Source organism: Dreissena polymorpha, chromosome 4, assembly GCF_020536995.1.
Source record: "Dreissena polymorpha isolate Duluth1 chromosome 4, UMN_Dpol_1.0, whole genome shotgun sequence".
NCBI lineage: Eukaryota > Metazoa > Mollusca > Bivalvia > Myida > Dreissenidae > Dreissena > Dreissena polymorpha.
Window position 1 is genome coordinate 122,184,660 of NC_068358.1, and position 15,831 is coordinate 122,200,490.

At 36.7% G+C, this 15,831-nt stretch overlaps 1 protein-coding gene across 1 annotated transcript; it reads right to left on the reverse strand.

Moving 5' to 3' along the window:
- Window positions 1-9,834: 9,834 nt before the first annotated feature.
- On the reverse strand, window positions 9,835-15,831 carry LOC127876183 (mesenchyme-specific cell surface glycoprotein-like). The gene is made up of 10 exons (XM_052421195.1): window positions 15,618-15,831; window positions 14,846-15,085; window positions 14,495-14,699; window positions 13,965-14,097; window positions 13,232-13,346; window positions 12,655-12,831; window positions 12,408-12,464; window positions 11,621-11,874; window positions 10,676-10,900; window positions 9,835-10,012 (listed from the first exon to the last, which is right to left on the reverse strand). The coding sequence occupies exons 1-9, from the start codon at window positions 15,814-15,816 to the stop codon at window positions 10,766-10,768; spliced, it is 1,515 nt and encodes a 504-aa protein (XP_052277155.1). The 5' UTR covers window positions 15,817-15,831; the 3' UTR covers window positions 9,835-10,012; window positions 10,676-10,765.

Here is a 15,831-nt window from a genome sequence, read left to right on the forward strand (position 1 = left end):
GCTATTTGGTGAAGTTGTGTATAGCGATCGTTATTATATGTCTATTGATAAACTAATACATTGTACGTTTTCGTACAACTACACCTTCCAATGAACTTGCTTGCGCGATAGGTCGTCAAATATCGTACTACATTGATTCTCCACTAAATAAGCAAATTAGAAAACACAAAATAAATTTTAATTTATTTTAATTTTACAGGTGCCCGAAATGCGAAACCCATTAACGCCTATCAGCTTTAAACCTTCAATATTATACGCACACATAAGGTCATATTTTAAAGAATAAACTTTTATGTGTTGTTTCATGCAGTTGTAGTGAAGAATATGTGCATATAATACGTGTTTTGTCGTTATTTTCAACGTTAATATAAGATATGGGTAAGAAATTTCGGTTTGGTTCCGGTCTGGCAAAATCAACAGTTTTAAAAACGATTTCAAACCATGAATGTCCAAATAAAATAAATGAATGAATTAAAATATTTTTGTTAGGTTAAAACTACGCAGTTGTATCCAAAATGAAATTCCCTGGTACAGCATGTCAGACACTTGGCATCCGTTGTGAAGATGTAAGGAAAAGAACCTTGCAAAAACTTGACGCTTTGAACAATGGGTTAGTGATGGAAATAAACGAACTTTGCAAGTAAGAAAAACATGAGAGTTTGTATGGCCTATCCAAGAGGATTTTACCGACTGTAGAGAGAAAGTTCATTCTCGATGTTTGCGTCCTGCGAATGTGCATTACCTCAGGACGCAAGTGTTTTTTTTCCTCCAAATTATGAACATTATGACGTAGTGTTCAATCTCTCGAATAAATTGTTCTTTTTAACAATGCATGTATTACAAGTAACATTACTGTTGTTTAAAACATCTTGGAGCAAAAGCGTTTTCTTATGCTGCTTGTATTTGTCTGCGGTATTGATTTTTACTGGATAATAAACTATTTAAGATCAAGTGCCGCGATTTTAAAAACCCGTAAAACACCTTTATTTATCGAATTTAGTGCATATCTAAACTATTTCGCACCTCATTTCATTTCAATTACGGTGTTATTAGCGAGAACGAATAGAACAAAGTCGCGATTTTTCACATATTCCGATGTACTCGCCATTTTCATTCAAACCGGAAGTGACGTCACAAATCTTCCATTGTTTATGCTCTCAATAACGAACAGGCGTTATAAAGCTTCGGATTCATTATCTCTCGAAACTTTGATTAGAAAAATTGATGGAAAATGGAATATGATAGAGATAATGATGAGTTTTCCGTTTAACCGTACATGTATGAGTCAGAATTTAGCGACAGTCTGTCAGATTTTTTATTATTCTAACTCGGAGAGCGAGGTTAATTTTGTCGATGCTCAAGAAAACCATCGTGTTGGGAACACGGAGTAGTAAATACATAACTGTGTTTCATGCACGTGCCTGGGGGAAAATACTTTTTTGATTGTTATTCTACAGTATAAGCTTGTTGAATATGACTTGGTTACACAAAGCACTGGTTAATAATAACAAATTAGAACGGATACTTGTACAGGTTATAATTAGGAAGGAATGTTAATATGTCTAATTAAATAAATTTTAATTTAAAACATTGTTTCCAGAAATAATAAAAGAGTTCCAGTGTGAATCACTTATATAAATTCATTGATATATACAACTTCCGTTATAATCACATGATAATCAAAACAATATCATGGTGTAGGCCCAAGTTGGCAGAGTGGGACATTTGTGGGACATGGAGCACCCCTTGGTTAGCTAAGCCGTAGAACTGGTCTGATAGTAATACATTTTATGATTGTTTGTTGATATAATTGGGCTTGGGCTAATCTCTTATCTCTGAAACCATACTGTGTCTGCAATAATCAACTGTGATATATCCACAGATAAGGCACATTTCAATAGCCAAATAGCCATAAACTCCATGACACTCTGTATGGACTAATACACAACATTGGTAACTGGTGTCAATTTGACTGGTAGCCATGGACATTTATGAAACGTAAGAAACTTAGAAATCAATCATAATGTGATTGTAGGGCATAAGCCCCCCAGGACAATACCCCCCCCCCCAGTAGAAATGACAGGTAGGATATAAGCCCCCCAGTGCTTATTTTGCATCTGGAAATTTGCCCCCCAGTGCTTATTTTAGAAGTGGACATTTGCCCCCCCCCCCCCCCAGTGCTAATATCATATGTTGTTTCCATTAGACTAGTATATCTCTATATTTGGATTCAGTATTGCTTCATATCTCATAAATATATAATCATAGAAACTTGGATCATTATAATTTGAAATAAAAAATGTCAGGAAACTCACTTTAATTGCCTAATCTTAGGTAAAACAAACATCTTAAAGAATTTTAATTGTTCTTTATTTAATCAATCAAAGGGATTATCAGCTTGTTAAAGGTGTGGCATGTGGCTTTGATCATATACTTGTTGCTGAAAATTAAAGGCTTCTTTAGTTAATCAATCAAAAAGATTATCAATAATAATTATCATAATTTAGTACAAATAATGATAATTAAAGTAAACACATATAACAACATTTAAAGGCAATTATTTTTGTAGTTAGACTGTCTCTGCATTTTTGCAGGCGCTTGGACATTTGATCAGATTTAAGTATTGATGCCAATTTAAGTTTCGAAGAGTGTATGTCAAAAGTGTGCAAATAATATCATGTATTTGATTCCATTATATTATATGAGTTGTTCCAGTAAGACTGATTAAAAAATGTTCAATGGTTCAATGGGTTAGAACGTATATAATGCAATAATTAATTCCAGCAACAATTTCTTGTTTTTCAATATAATATAATGTGTTTTCATGTGAAAATGGATTTATTGTTATATAGAATATTAATTCTTTCCAAAAATGTGCTTCTTTTTTGCTTCATAATATATGATAATTCTCTCTATTGAAACACTTGATGTTATAAATTGCATTTTTGTGATAAACTGCTTTAAAGTATGTACAACTGTAATTGCTATTGTATTTTTAATTGCAAAATAAAGATCATTTTTTAACACCGTTTATTCTACATAAAAAAACAAACAAACACGTCTTAATGCCGAGCTAAGCCTTTATTTGTCAGTCAGCATTCCGCTGAAACATGACTGGCATGTATGTGCCCCGACCCGGGATCGAACCCGAGACCTCTGGATTTCAGCAAGCGCCTTATCCACTGAGCTATGAAATATTCTTATTTATCCCTTCCATTCTTTAAGCCTTTTAGTGGTGGTAATTGGAGAAAAGGTTTATCATCTCAAAGGTTTTGAGTAATCAGGTGGTGATAATTGGATATGAGGTAGTGATAATTGGACATGATTATCTGCTCAATCGAGTAATGTCATTGAAAATAAGGCACTGGGGGGGGGCAAATGTCCACTTCTAAAATAAGCACTGGGGGGCAAATTTCCAGATGCAAAATAAGCACTGGGGGGCTTATATCCTACCTGTCATTTCTACTGGGGGGGGGGGTATTGTCCAAATGTTCATTTTTTCATTTGGGGGGGGGGGGGGGGGTTTGTCCTGGGAGGCTTATGTCTGGATCCCTCATAATGTCTATGTATTTATTGTTGTCTGAGGCTATTAAAAACTGGACATTCGAGTAAGAAATGAAAGTGATCTTCGAGATCGTTACATTGTTTACATTAAAACCGCTTGAGAAGTTGAAATATTTTTCAACTTGTATTTATGATAGTAAAAGTAAATTAAATTTTCGGCTCACTATAGGTGCTAACCTTTGATCGGCGTATACTATGTTTTAAGGTTTCGCATCTAATTGTATGAACCAATGGCCGTGGTGTCAAAATTATGTAGGAGCGAACGTCCGCCTTGTCAAAATTAGCGTAAATGCGATTGTCCGTGGGAGCAATTGTTCGGATACCCATTACAGAGAAATGCCAAGCTGTTGTTGTTTATGAAATCAATAAATTGTACTAATAATTACAATTCATGCACAAAACCCTTCTCAATTTACATTTTTATCTGAATATTTCAATATAACATAATGAATGGTGCTAGTAAATAATATTACAATTTTTAGTAATACTATTCCAATTCCATTTTAAAATGTCTTTTAATGATCTGTGTAATAGATAAATATCAGTACAAAAATGTTATTTTTGATACTTTGTTGGTTAGTTAGCTGTAGCCTAGCTTATTTAATTATCAAATGGAATGTATTTTTCCTTTTTTATCGCTGTTCCACTGATTACCTATTTGTCCTTAATAATAACAGAATGGTTGTACAGTGAAAACTCGCTATTAAGACCACTTGTGGGACTTTTCAAAAGTGGTCTTAATAGCGAGGTGGTCTTAATTCTGAGTTTTCATGAATTTGATGGACATATAATTACAACAACGTAAATATTCACTGAACTTTTATCTGTTTGCATACAATATAACAGTCATCCGTTTATACATTGTATTTATACATTGTACAAAGATAGTATTTCAAGTTGTTCATTAAAGAAGTGTAAATACATGTATATGTACTTTTCATCAAGATCCTTGATGTTTACTTAACGAATGAGTCAATTGTCGTCTGCTTAGCATTTAGTCGAATAAAAGTCGAGATTTTCTTTTTAGAATAGCTTGAACCCGAGTCTTTCCAATGCCGAATAAATCGTCGTTGAGATTTCCCATCACTTGCGTCGATAAAATCAATCTTTTCTTTTAAACACAACTCTTTCCGTTTTCGCTTATCCATTTTGAATAACGATATGGTATAAAAGTCGGTTTTTATATCCATCACGAACAAAACCGTGTTACTCAAATATCCTAACTGTTAAATTATTCGCCGTAATAAATCTTTAAAGTGTGTACCAAACAACTACCAATTTACCCATCAAAGACTCAATAATAATAATAGCTAATTGTCAATCAATGGTTAAAAATTATAACAAGTGCCGAAAATCTAACACCTGTGTCGCAAATCGATGCCAAAAACCGTTGTCGTTAATTGTGGTTTATTGGGTCAGAATGGCTTCGTACACAAGCCCGATAGTACCACAACATCAGATCAAGTAAGGTGTGAAAATTACTGGTCGTTTGGCGGGTGTCAATTAAGAACAATATCGATAATTGGTACTGATTAGAGTGGTCGTAATAGCGGATTAGCGGGTTGGTCGGATTAGTGAGTGTAACGACCATTGAAATATAGAAGGAACAAATCGGGACTGAAAAATGGTGGTCGACTTAGCGAGTTGGTCGGAATACCGAGGTGGTCGTAAAGAGAGTTTTCACTGTAATTTATTGTTTGTAACTAAGCCTACTTTCAAACCTCAATAGCTTATTTGTTGTTTATTGAAATAAAGTAGTTTTAATGCAAATAATGGATGCCTTGTGAAAAACATACACAGAGATGGAAAGTTTCAACCAAATGAGACAATTAAAACAAAATATAAATTCAAATGATAGCAAAACAAGTTATTTCCGCAAACGCACAGGTACTTTGACAAAAAAACTCAGCAAAAAAAAAAAAATCACCAAAAAGTTAATTTGGGACAAATTAAAAAATTGAATCACTTTCGAGCCAGTTAAGATATTTTTTAAAATCAAACTAATTTAAAAACTGAAAATCATGACCTACGGTCTGATTATGATAGTTAAGCAAATCGATATGTTTGAATAAAATCACTGTGGTTGTTTCATACTTCATACCATAACATTTTGAAAATGAGTGCATATTTAGTCATCCATCTTTCCCTCCTCCCTCCTAACCGACACTTTTAGAAAAATAATCGGAAAATCATTTTTTTTAAATACTGGTCTAATTTGATATTTGTATCGAAGCAAAACAAAATAAACGCACATGTACGGAATACCGTTAGTGCCATCGTGCTTACACATGCAAATCCAGAGGGCGAGAATGTGAGAACGCGATAGTACGATGGCGATAATGCGACAATACAATGACGACAGTGCGAAAATACCATGGCGACAATGCGATAGTACGATGGCGAGAATGCGAGAACGCGATAGTAGGTTGACGAAAATGCGACAGTGCGATGACGACAGTGCGACAATACGACGGCGACAGTGCGATAGTACGATGGCGACAATGCGACAACGCGATAGTACGATGACGACAGTGCGACAATACGATGACGACAGTGCGACAATACGATCGCGACAGTGCGATGGCGAAAATGCGAGAACGCGAGAGCGCGATAGTACGATGGCGACAATGCGACAATACCATGACGACAGTGGGACAAAACGATGGCGACAATACGATATTACGATGGAGATAATACGATGATACGATGGCACAGCGCGATATGGTTATCGTACTATCGCACTGTCGCTATAGTATTGTCGCACTGTCGCATTGTCGTCATCGTACTATCGCGTTCTCGCATTCTCGCACTCGTACTATCGCATTGTCGCCATCGCATTGTCGCACTGTCGTCATCGTATTGTCGCAGTGTCGCCATTGTACTATCGCGTTCTCGCATTCTCATCCTCAGGATTTTAATGTGTAACCACGATGGCATTAACGGTATTCCGTACACAGGAGATGTATCTGGGCACTGAAGAAAGAGAGAAAAGTAAATTCGTTAGTAATTGTTGGAATGAAGGAAACATGAATTGACACAAATAGGCCTCTTTCATCTTTTTCCTCACCTTCCTAATTGTTTTCTTGTATTCTGTTTTAGAGTTCATTCTGGTGTACTAAAAGGGATTTACCTGACCAATGTGTTAAGATGAACATTACTTAAATTGGAATATATATACAAAATAATATGTCCGTCTTTCTGTCTGTCCGTGAGGCATCCAATTTGACCATATATTTAGTGTGTGATTCTTCCTATATGACTTACAGATTAAGTGTGATTTTAGTTCCGGTTTATTTATTTTTTCCGAAGTTCTGGGCAACGGCTTTCGAAATTAGTTTCCGTTTTTCGGAAGTATGTTACGAAACGGTTTCAGCTATTTAACTTAATAAAGGTATTTAACGTAATGGACCATATACCACCGATACACCGACTCCGTTCGAAGTACGTTCTGAAAAAATGTGACTAAATGGGCTCGAACTGCGTGAGAACGGTGTGATCGTAGTAGCAACGTGTTAAAATTTAAAAACTGTCTTCGAACGTTGTGGACGGTCTGGAACGGCGTTGAACGGAAGAGGTGTTTCAGTACTTTGAGCCTACTCAAATTTTTTGTCCGATCATCCCGTTCTACAATTAAACGTAGTAACAACGTACTGGAAACGGAATTGACGTACTAAGAACGGATAGGTCGTACTAAGGTCGGGTTAGGAACATGCCAGAACGTAGTATGATCGGAACGAAATTACCTGCCACACCGATCGAGTCCGTTTCTAGTCCGTCCAATCCGTTCTCAGACAGACCGACCCCGTCTCAAGTACGATCTTGTTTCGTATAAATAAATAGAAACTAAAAGATAAGTTCTTACCACGTTTGCAACACGTTCTATAAGTTCTCAGTAAGTTGTACTCGTTTAAAGGAGTTCTCAGCAGGTTCCAAGAACGTTGTACTCGTTCAATGCAGTAGTTACAACGTTCAAACCGTAAATACAATACGTTCAGACAATGTGCTTATAGGTCGTTGTCTCAAAATTCATCATTTGTGATATTAAGTTGAAAACATGGACAATCTTTGAGTTGTTAATCTTTTAATGTTGGCTTCGTGCAATTGATGTTAGAAGCAATATAATATTTTGTTGGGCCGAGAAAGAGAAAGAGGAAGAAAGAACAAATGTACGTATGGTCGGCTCAAAGCGTGAAACATAAATGAGAACTGGCAAGAAAGTAGTCGGTTTTATAATCGCCGTGCAGAACGTGGCTGCAACTACGTCCTAAAGGTACCAAGAACGTAGTAGGACGGACTGAGAACTGCCTTTGAACGAGTAACCACTGCACAACGAATAAAGAAGAACTGCGTACGAACGTGATCGAACTGACTGAGGACGGGCTCGGTCTGACTGGAAACGGTATACCAACGGGGTCAATGGAAAATTTACCAGATTTGAACTGGATAAAGATGGACTGGCAACGGGAAAGGACGGGATAGGAACCAGCTGCACGTAGCGCGAACTGTGTATTAACGTCATTCAATCATATTGTAGATTTTTTTCTGACCAAAACTACACGTTCTAGCAAGTTCACATCCCGTTCTGCATTTTCTTCATAACGTGTTCGAAATGTCTTAGAACGTGATTGGTGTATGGGCTCCTTTAGAGATTTTGTTTATAATAACCGTTTTCCGGATTTTTTTAAGAAACGCTTTCAGATATTGAGCTCAGCCTGCTGTTTGGATGTGTGTCTACTTACATGACCTACAGGTGAAGTGTGAAAATTGTTCCGGTCCATTGATTTTTTTTCGAAATTATGTGCCTTGATATTGATCTGATTTTTTGCATGTAAGTCAACCTACATGATTTTCAGACGAAGTGTTGAATTCATTTCGGTCTATTGATTTTCTGCGAAGTGATGGGCATTTGACTTAGATATTTTATATAATAACCGTTATCCGGAGTTTTTTTCTACGCCACGGCTGTCACATATTCAGCTGATTTTTGGAATGGTAGTCTACCTACATGACCTACAGATTAAGTGTGCAACTTCGTTCCGCCCAATGATTATTTGCGAATGTATGTGCCTTTGACTTAGCAGTTGTTTCTATAATAACCGTTTTCCGGGTGCCTTTGACTTAGCAGTTGTTTCTATAATAGCCGTTTTCCGGGTGCCTTTGACTTAGCAGTTGTTTCTATAATAACCGTTTTCCGGGTGCCTTTGACTTAGCAGTTGTTTCTATAATAACCGTTTTCCGGGTGCCTTTGACTTAGCAGTTGTTTCTATAATAACCGTTTTCCGGGTGTATTTTCGCAAAGCTTAAAGCTATTGAGCTGATAGTTGGTATGTTAGTCTACCGACATGGCTCTCATGAAGTGAAAGTTTCGTTCTGTTCCATTGAGTTTTGGCGAAGTTATGAGCCTTCGACTTATTCATGTTCTCGTTAATATTCCTTTTCCGTTGTTGTTTTTTTTTACAAAAAAAACAACAAACAAACTGTCAGATGTTGAGCTGATTGTTGGCATGTGAGTTAACCTACATGACATACAGATGAAGTGTGAAACTCGTTCCGGTTCATTGGTTTTTGGCGATTTTTTTTTGCCTCGGACGTACACATTTCTCTCTATGATAACCGTTTTCTCGAAGGGATTTTCCGCAACGCTTTCAGATATTCTTAAATATCTGCGGTAAAGCTTCAAAGCGAAGTATGAGGCATTTTGTTACACAAATGCTGGTCTTGTTTATATTTCATTCGAATACACGCGACATTCTCATCACAAATTCATGACCAACAAGAACGCAAAGGTTATTTATAAGAACACAATTATTGCACAAGATACGAACAATGGTCATTATAGAGGCATTGGGAATCTATGAACCAACTCCTTTCGTTGCCACGATGACTAAAGTACGTTTTACTACGTCATACTGACGTCAATGGCGTCGTAAGGGCTATCCTCCATCGATCTACCAAAGATGCCAAAAGCCCGCCAAACCTTAGCATTAATTTCGAAAGTTTCCAAAGAATGTTGCCGTTTAGTCACTTACAAACGCGTTATTTGCATTCGGAAGCAATCTTCATGCGTTAACTCGGTAAACCCATGGCGCATCAGCTCTCCTGCGGCGTTCTGCTTTGCCGTAGGAATTAACTAAAACCTTTCCAGAAAACGTATTATGTCTTCAGTATTCCTTTCTTTTCATTTAATATATGGGCGTGTCTGAAGGGATAACAAAGAACTAAGTTCCAAAACTGAAACCAAATGGGGGAAAAACAACATAACAAAATATATAAAACAAACCAGATTTATTTGATTTTGACAGAGTAGAAAAAATCAACTTCAAATGAAGCTCAAGGCGCGATAATTGGGGTCCCGTCCTCTATCTCGTACAAAGAGACTGCTCCGGCACCCGAGCTGGTCACATACACGAGGGGGCGCTTCACTGGACTCTGGTCACTCGTGATAATGCTGTAAAACACATGACCGTATTAGTACACATACAATGTAGATTCTTATGGTGAACATTATTAACACAAATATGCGATGTAAAGTCGATAGTCCGTGAACAACAATACAGAACGAATAATGAAGAATAGTCGAATGAGAGTCGAATGTGCTGAACGTGCGCTGTGTATATGAGACGCGTTCTGAGAAAACTGGGTTTAATGCATGTGCGTAAAGTGTCGTCCCAGATTATCCTGTGTAGTCCGCACAGGCTAATCAGGGACAACACTTTCGGCTTTTATGATATTTTCGTTTAAAGGAAGTTCTTTCTACACGAAAATCCAGTTAAGGCGGGAAAGTGTCCTCCCTGAGTAGCCTGTGCGGACTGCACAGGCTAATCTGGGACGACACTTTACACACATGCATAAAGCCCAGTTTTCTCAGAACGTGCGCTGTGTATATGTATTTTAGGCGGTTCTTATTCTTATGAACTCGGAACACCATTCTTACTTATTTCAGTACATCCGGAAGTAATTATATCATTGTTATGGCAAACAATATCAGATTAACATAACTACTATTAAGGTAATACATTTAATATTACGTTTAAGTTTCACTTGAAAAAACTTCCAGTCACTTGATACAATATATATAGTTTGCTACTCGTAAAATAAGCTGCTTTCTTACCCGACAGAGGAGATATAGAGATCGCCGACGGTTTTCCTTGAGTACAGATCAGTCCAGGGATCGTCTGTGATTCCGGAGCGGTATAATGCCCTATACTGTGGGACAGGCTGACCGGTACTCGTGTCCACCGTGTACAGAAACAACGTGCCAGTAGGACCAAGTACCAGCAACCAGCAGTACAGTGCCGTTGTCATTTGCTACGTCGATTGCAGACACGTGCGCACCCTAGAGGAAAGATATTGGATTCATGCACCTTTTAATGAATACAAATGTGAAATAAGTCCTTATTTATCCTAAATTCTGCTTCATTATAAGCGGAACCTCAAAACATGTCAATACAGAGACTTGAAGGATCTTAAACTCGAAAGGGTTGTCGACTTCATGTGTAAACAACACTCGTGATTTGCATCTGAAACACCCAGTAAAAACTACTTGTCATTCTGACGTGTTGGTTTGCATTGAAGCTTTGATAGATGTATAGACAATATTTTTTGAAGAAATTATTTCTCATCGCATACATATAGGATCTGGCACGAGTTGTCATATCAGACCATATTCTATTAAACGGGTTCATGAATTTTGTTTGTACGCGAGCCTTAGGCGAGCTTACTGACGAATTTCCTGGACGAGTTTAATTAAATATGGTATGATATGACAACGAGTGTCAGATCTTTTTTGATCACATGCTTTTAAATGAGCAAATTAAATAAATATTTACGCAAACATAATGATTGATATCGAGTGTTGTTTACATTTCGTGACGTCATTTTACGTTTCAACGTCATTTCAGCAAAATAACAAAATGCGATTGGTCAATTAACGAAAACTAAGCCACTGAAAACGTTTTAAATGTTGTATTACAAATGTGTAATAAAAAATATGTAATGGTTGTATTACATGGGAAACAGAATATAGCATGTGATAAATAAATTTAAATAAAAGTACCTGAAACTCAGAGGCAAAGTCTCGGTTCATTTCAGGTGACGTGTAAGCGGCCGTTGCTTTAACATAGTCGGTGTTGAAAACTGGCTTGTAGAAGCCCTCCATGTATATCTCGTGAGTCCCATCGGTGTCATACACGGGGGCCGCCGGGTTGTTGGTGTCCCAGATAGAGAAGCCACGCCCACCGAACATTTCCAGGTGTGAATACAAGCCCGTGAAGGCGTTCTTGCCGTCAACAGTGCTTATTAACAACCGACCTGGGTTCAAGAATGGTTAATGAAACAATGAACACTTTGTCCATCTTAAAAGTTATGAAGACAACACACATGCTGGTTTAATTTTTTATTCTTTAACGACGAATCAGTAATAATGTCCTTTCTTAAATTCTTACTAATATTATTGTTTAACAAATTATTTAAGCAGTTCAGTATAATCGAAAGCGATATCGAAAGGGGTACAGTAGTGGGTCTTTATGCATATATGTTAAAGAAAATTGTAAAGAAGTATATACAAATTCTTTTTAAGATATTTGAAAGGTTAAAAAAACAACTGAATAAGAATGTGCATATTTATGTAGATATATGTAGATACACAAACGTAACGTAGTATGGAATTATAGTTGCGTAAGATGTTCTATTAATTAGTACCGATCTATTTATTTGCACACGTTCACTATCGAAACAAAACATTAATTAAAATGAATGTCTATAATATTATAATTTCCTAGCACTGATAAATACCGAATAATACTTTTCTTCATGTAAAATTGTGTAGCTTTGAATAGTATTACCAAGAAATTCGTCATCGGAAGCATTGATCTTCAGGTTGGCGTTTGCAATCTGTGCGGCTGAAAATAATAAGTGTTGGATTTTAAAACAAGCGGGTCTAAAATATTAAAAATTATATCATCAGTGAATGAAGAGTGTGTATAATTTAAACAATGGATCCTTTTATGTTACAATTAAAGCAACAATATAGTTAATACAATCAACTGCAACATTTAATTAGTTGTTGTTATAATGTCTTTAACAAGTTACCGATAGTTTTTGCAACGGCGCTATCCGACCATGTGAAACCATGCTGAGCGGCTGTGTACTGTTTAATGCCACCGGCGTCTGCAGTGACAAGGAATTTCGTGCTGCCTATTTCGAATTCTGCAATTGCTCCTGGCTGCCTGAGTGACTGAAGGCCTGGGTATGTCCGTCTGTGAACACCTGGGAAAGAAATAATGACTTCTCAGATAGGGATTTATCAAATAAAAAAGTGTGTTGTGTTATTATTCCGTACATGATAAAAATTAACCAGGTATGCTAACTATTTGTATTGGTTCATATTGGGCACATTGTTTTAGTATTAAAAAACTGCTATAAGGTTGCTAAGCATTTATTTTTCTCCTGAACAGCTTCATTGTAAACACGTTTGTTCGACGTTTTACGATTTCTAAGGCCAGACGTCCATGGCGCCGTTATCAGAGCGATTATCGCAAATGTCATTACATCACTTAAGATACAAAATATTCAACCACACGCGATTCTCATAACACGATGTGAGACAAATAATTAAGTTTGGGACAAACTCTCTTATTAGCAAGTTAACAAAGGAAGTCATTGCTACCTCCGTCCCTGTCGCTGACGTCCACACCTATGTTTTGCCAGTTCTTCCTCGGCAAAGGGATGACAGATGTAACTGTGCCGTTACGAATATCGACACTTGCAATAGCGTTGTTTTCCTAAACGTAAAAACCTCAATTAGTTGAGCCAAAAAGACAAAAAAAAGTTGCAACAATACATCTTTATCAATATTAGACAGATTACTAAAGTTATTTTGAGCGAACTTGAACGAACGAATTAAAAATGAGATTTTATGTTTGAAATACTTTAAAATACATGTCAGTAATGTTCACGCACTGAATGTTAGTGGAATAGTATGGACATGTCTGTGTTAAATCGTGGAAGAACAAATAATTTTTGTATACAATTATAAAATTTAACTTAAAAAAGTTTTTCCCTTATTTATTAAGGAAATTTAAAAATATAAGGCCTGGCACTTAATTTTCCGTTTCCATCTTTTTTATAAGCAAGTACTAATTTATTAATGTTTATTATGAAATGCAGTATTATGTGAACATCTTGTCAATCTGAATATTGCATTTTACAATTTTAGAGTCGAAAAAATATCAAAGACGTTTCCATGAAGTTTAATCATATTGTGGTTAATCTTGAGATTATACGTGTATGAAATGAAATCGTTAGAAGCAATTACACAAAAAATGGTGTCGATTGATGTTAAATTCTGAAAGCAGTAATCAATGTTCTAGAAAGTTATGGGTGTGACAATTTCGACTGACTTGCAGTGTAACCCAGGCGGTTCGGCCGTCGCTGCTGATTGTAATTCGTTCTGGTTCGAGGTCTTGTGCCACAGTCGTGTCACCATTGTACACGCTCTTCGGAATGTAAAGGGAAGGCGTCCTTATCCGCATGCTAGCAGAGATATATGTAGATTTTAGTGCGTATTTATGGTACATCGAGCGGTATTTTATAACGCAAAACAGCAATCACACCTCAAAATGTTTCGAAAACAAAACTATATTTAATAATTCAATCATTGACTTAAATATTATAACATTTGTCTTATGTGTCACAATTTTAGAACCGTAATTCTATTGGAATTCATTTGATATGTTTTTCGTATATTGTTAACAATTGAACCAATGTGCATGAGTTTAATGCATAATTTAAATAATATATTTACAGAATATATAAATATAAAACAAGCATGTCATGGGAATTAGTATGTTTGTTGACGCATTATAAACACATACCATTGCAATAATAAATACTTTATAAAACACAACAACAAATATTGAAACTTAATTACTCGAAGTTTGGCTGTTCAACATTGTATTTAAGGAAATCGACTTGTTGGACGCTTGGGTTGCCTGTTCTCTCGTCTTCTATGATGGTGACAGAGCCTTCGGGATCTATGTAAGCCCCGCCTTCATCTTTTCCGGCTGACCCCTCGTTAGTAACCACGACTCTCCTACAGTCGGGTGTGTATTTGATATCCTGCGGGTGCGAGCCAACTGAAAATGTACACAAACAAGTTCGTATTTTCACATTTGTTAATATACTCATACAAATTGCTAGTATATAAAACGTAACTTAAGACAGTGTTCGTTATATAGGTGATATTAAAAACTAGTGTAGCCTTTTCAGAACAGTTAGTCACCTGCCACATAGCCAATTTGCACAACGTCGGTTGCCCCCGAGCCCCTCGTGTACGTGCGGTAGAATCTCACGTGACCTTCATTCGTGTCCGTCTGTGCAGAAAGGGCCACTGCGATCTCGCCTCTACAGACGTCGATTGCCTGAGGTACGCCCTCTCCTATTGTGAACCTGTGTTTGAAAAGACGTACGGGATTCGCCGGGTCTATGATATCGATCGCGTGCATCAGATGACTTGTTGATCCTGTGAAGCAAACAAATGCAAGTTATTTCTGACTGAATAAAATCTGCTAAGAATTGCGGACATAAGTACATCATTCTTCAATATTTTAGAATATAATTAACAAAACGGATAACATACAAATATGGTTAGATTTCCACAGTCATAATACACCACTAGCGCAATTTTGTTCACGTTTTCTTTCACCCATACAAACTAATAAAAGTACAACAAATTAAATAAAAGAGTTGAAGTGGTCACAGCCATGCATCAATAACGCGAAAAGTTTGGTTACGTATGTGTTCACACTTATCAATAACATTAATAATTGTGTAAATGTATCCATAGAATCTCATCAAGAACGTAAATCACTTAGTTGAGGTGTCTGTAGTCACTACAAAATAACGCAAAGAATGTATATACTAGTCCTTAAAACTCACAAATACGTCATAAGTTAATAAACATGTCCTAAGAAGCTTTCCAATAACGTCCACAATTAAGATGGTGTCTCCTTAGACACATATAATTTTGAATAAACGTATTAACGGACACTTACCAATAACGTAAAGAATGGAGTTTACGGGGTCGTAAGCGGCTCCCTCTGACGCCTTAAGGTCGAGTCCGCCAAAAACTTCGCTGTTGCTATTTAGACTTGTCGGTAGCTGGATATAGGACAGGGGCTTAAATGACTTGAAACCCACGGTGACATGGAGACACGTGATTCCGAGCACAAGGAGAAGTGTGTTCATTTTCATGATTAAATGTGCTCT

What these genes read in the sequence shown, in the direction of transcription:
- LOC127876183 (XM_052421195.1), bottom strand. Translation starts at nt 15,816, where the DNA reads ATGAAAATGAACACACTTCTCCTTGTGCTCGGAATCACGTGTCTCCAT. An exon ending in GTTGAACAGCCAAACTTCGA is followed by an intron (nt 14,098 to 14,494) that starts GTAATTAAGTTT and finishes TATCTCTGCTAG; the next exon opens with CATGCGGATAAGGACGCCTT. An exon ending in CGCCGTTGCAAAAACTATCG is followed by an intron (nt 12,465 to 12,654) that starts GTAACTTGTTAA and finishes TATTATTTTCAG; the next exon opens with CCGCACAGATTGCAAACGCC.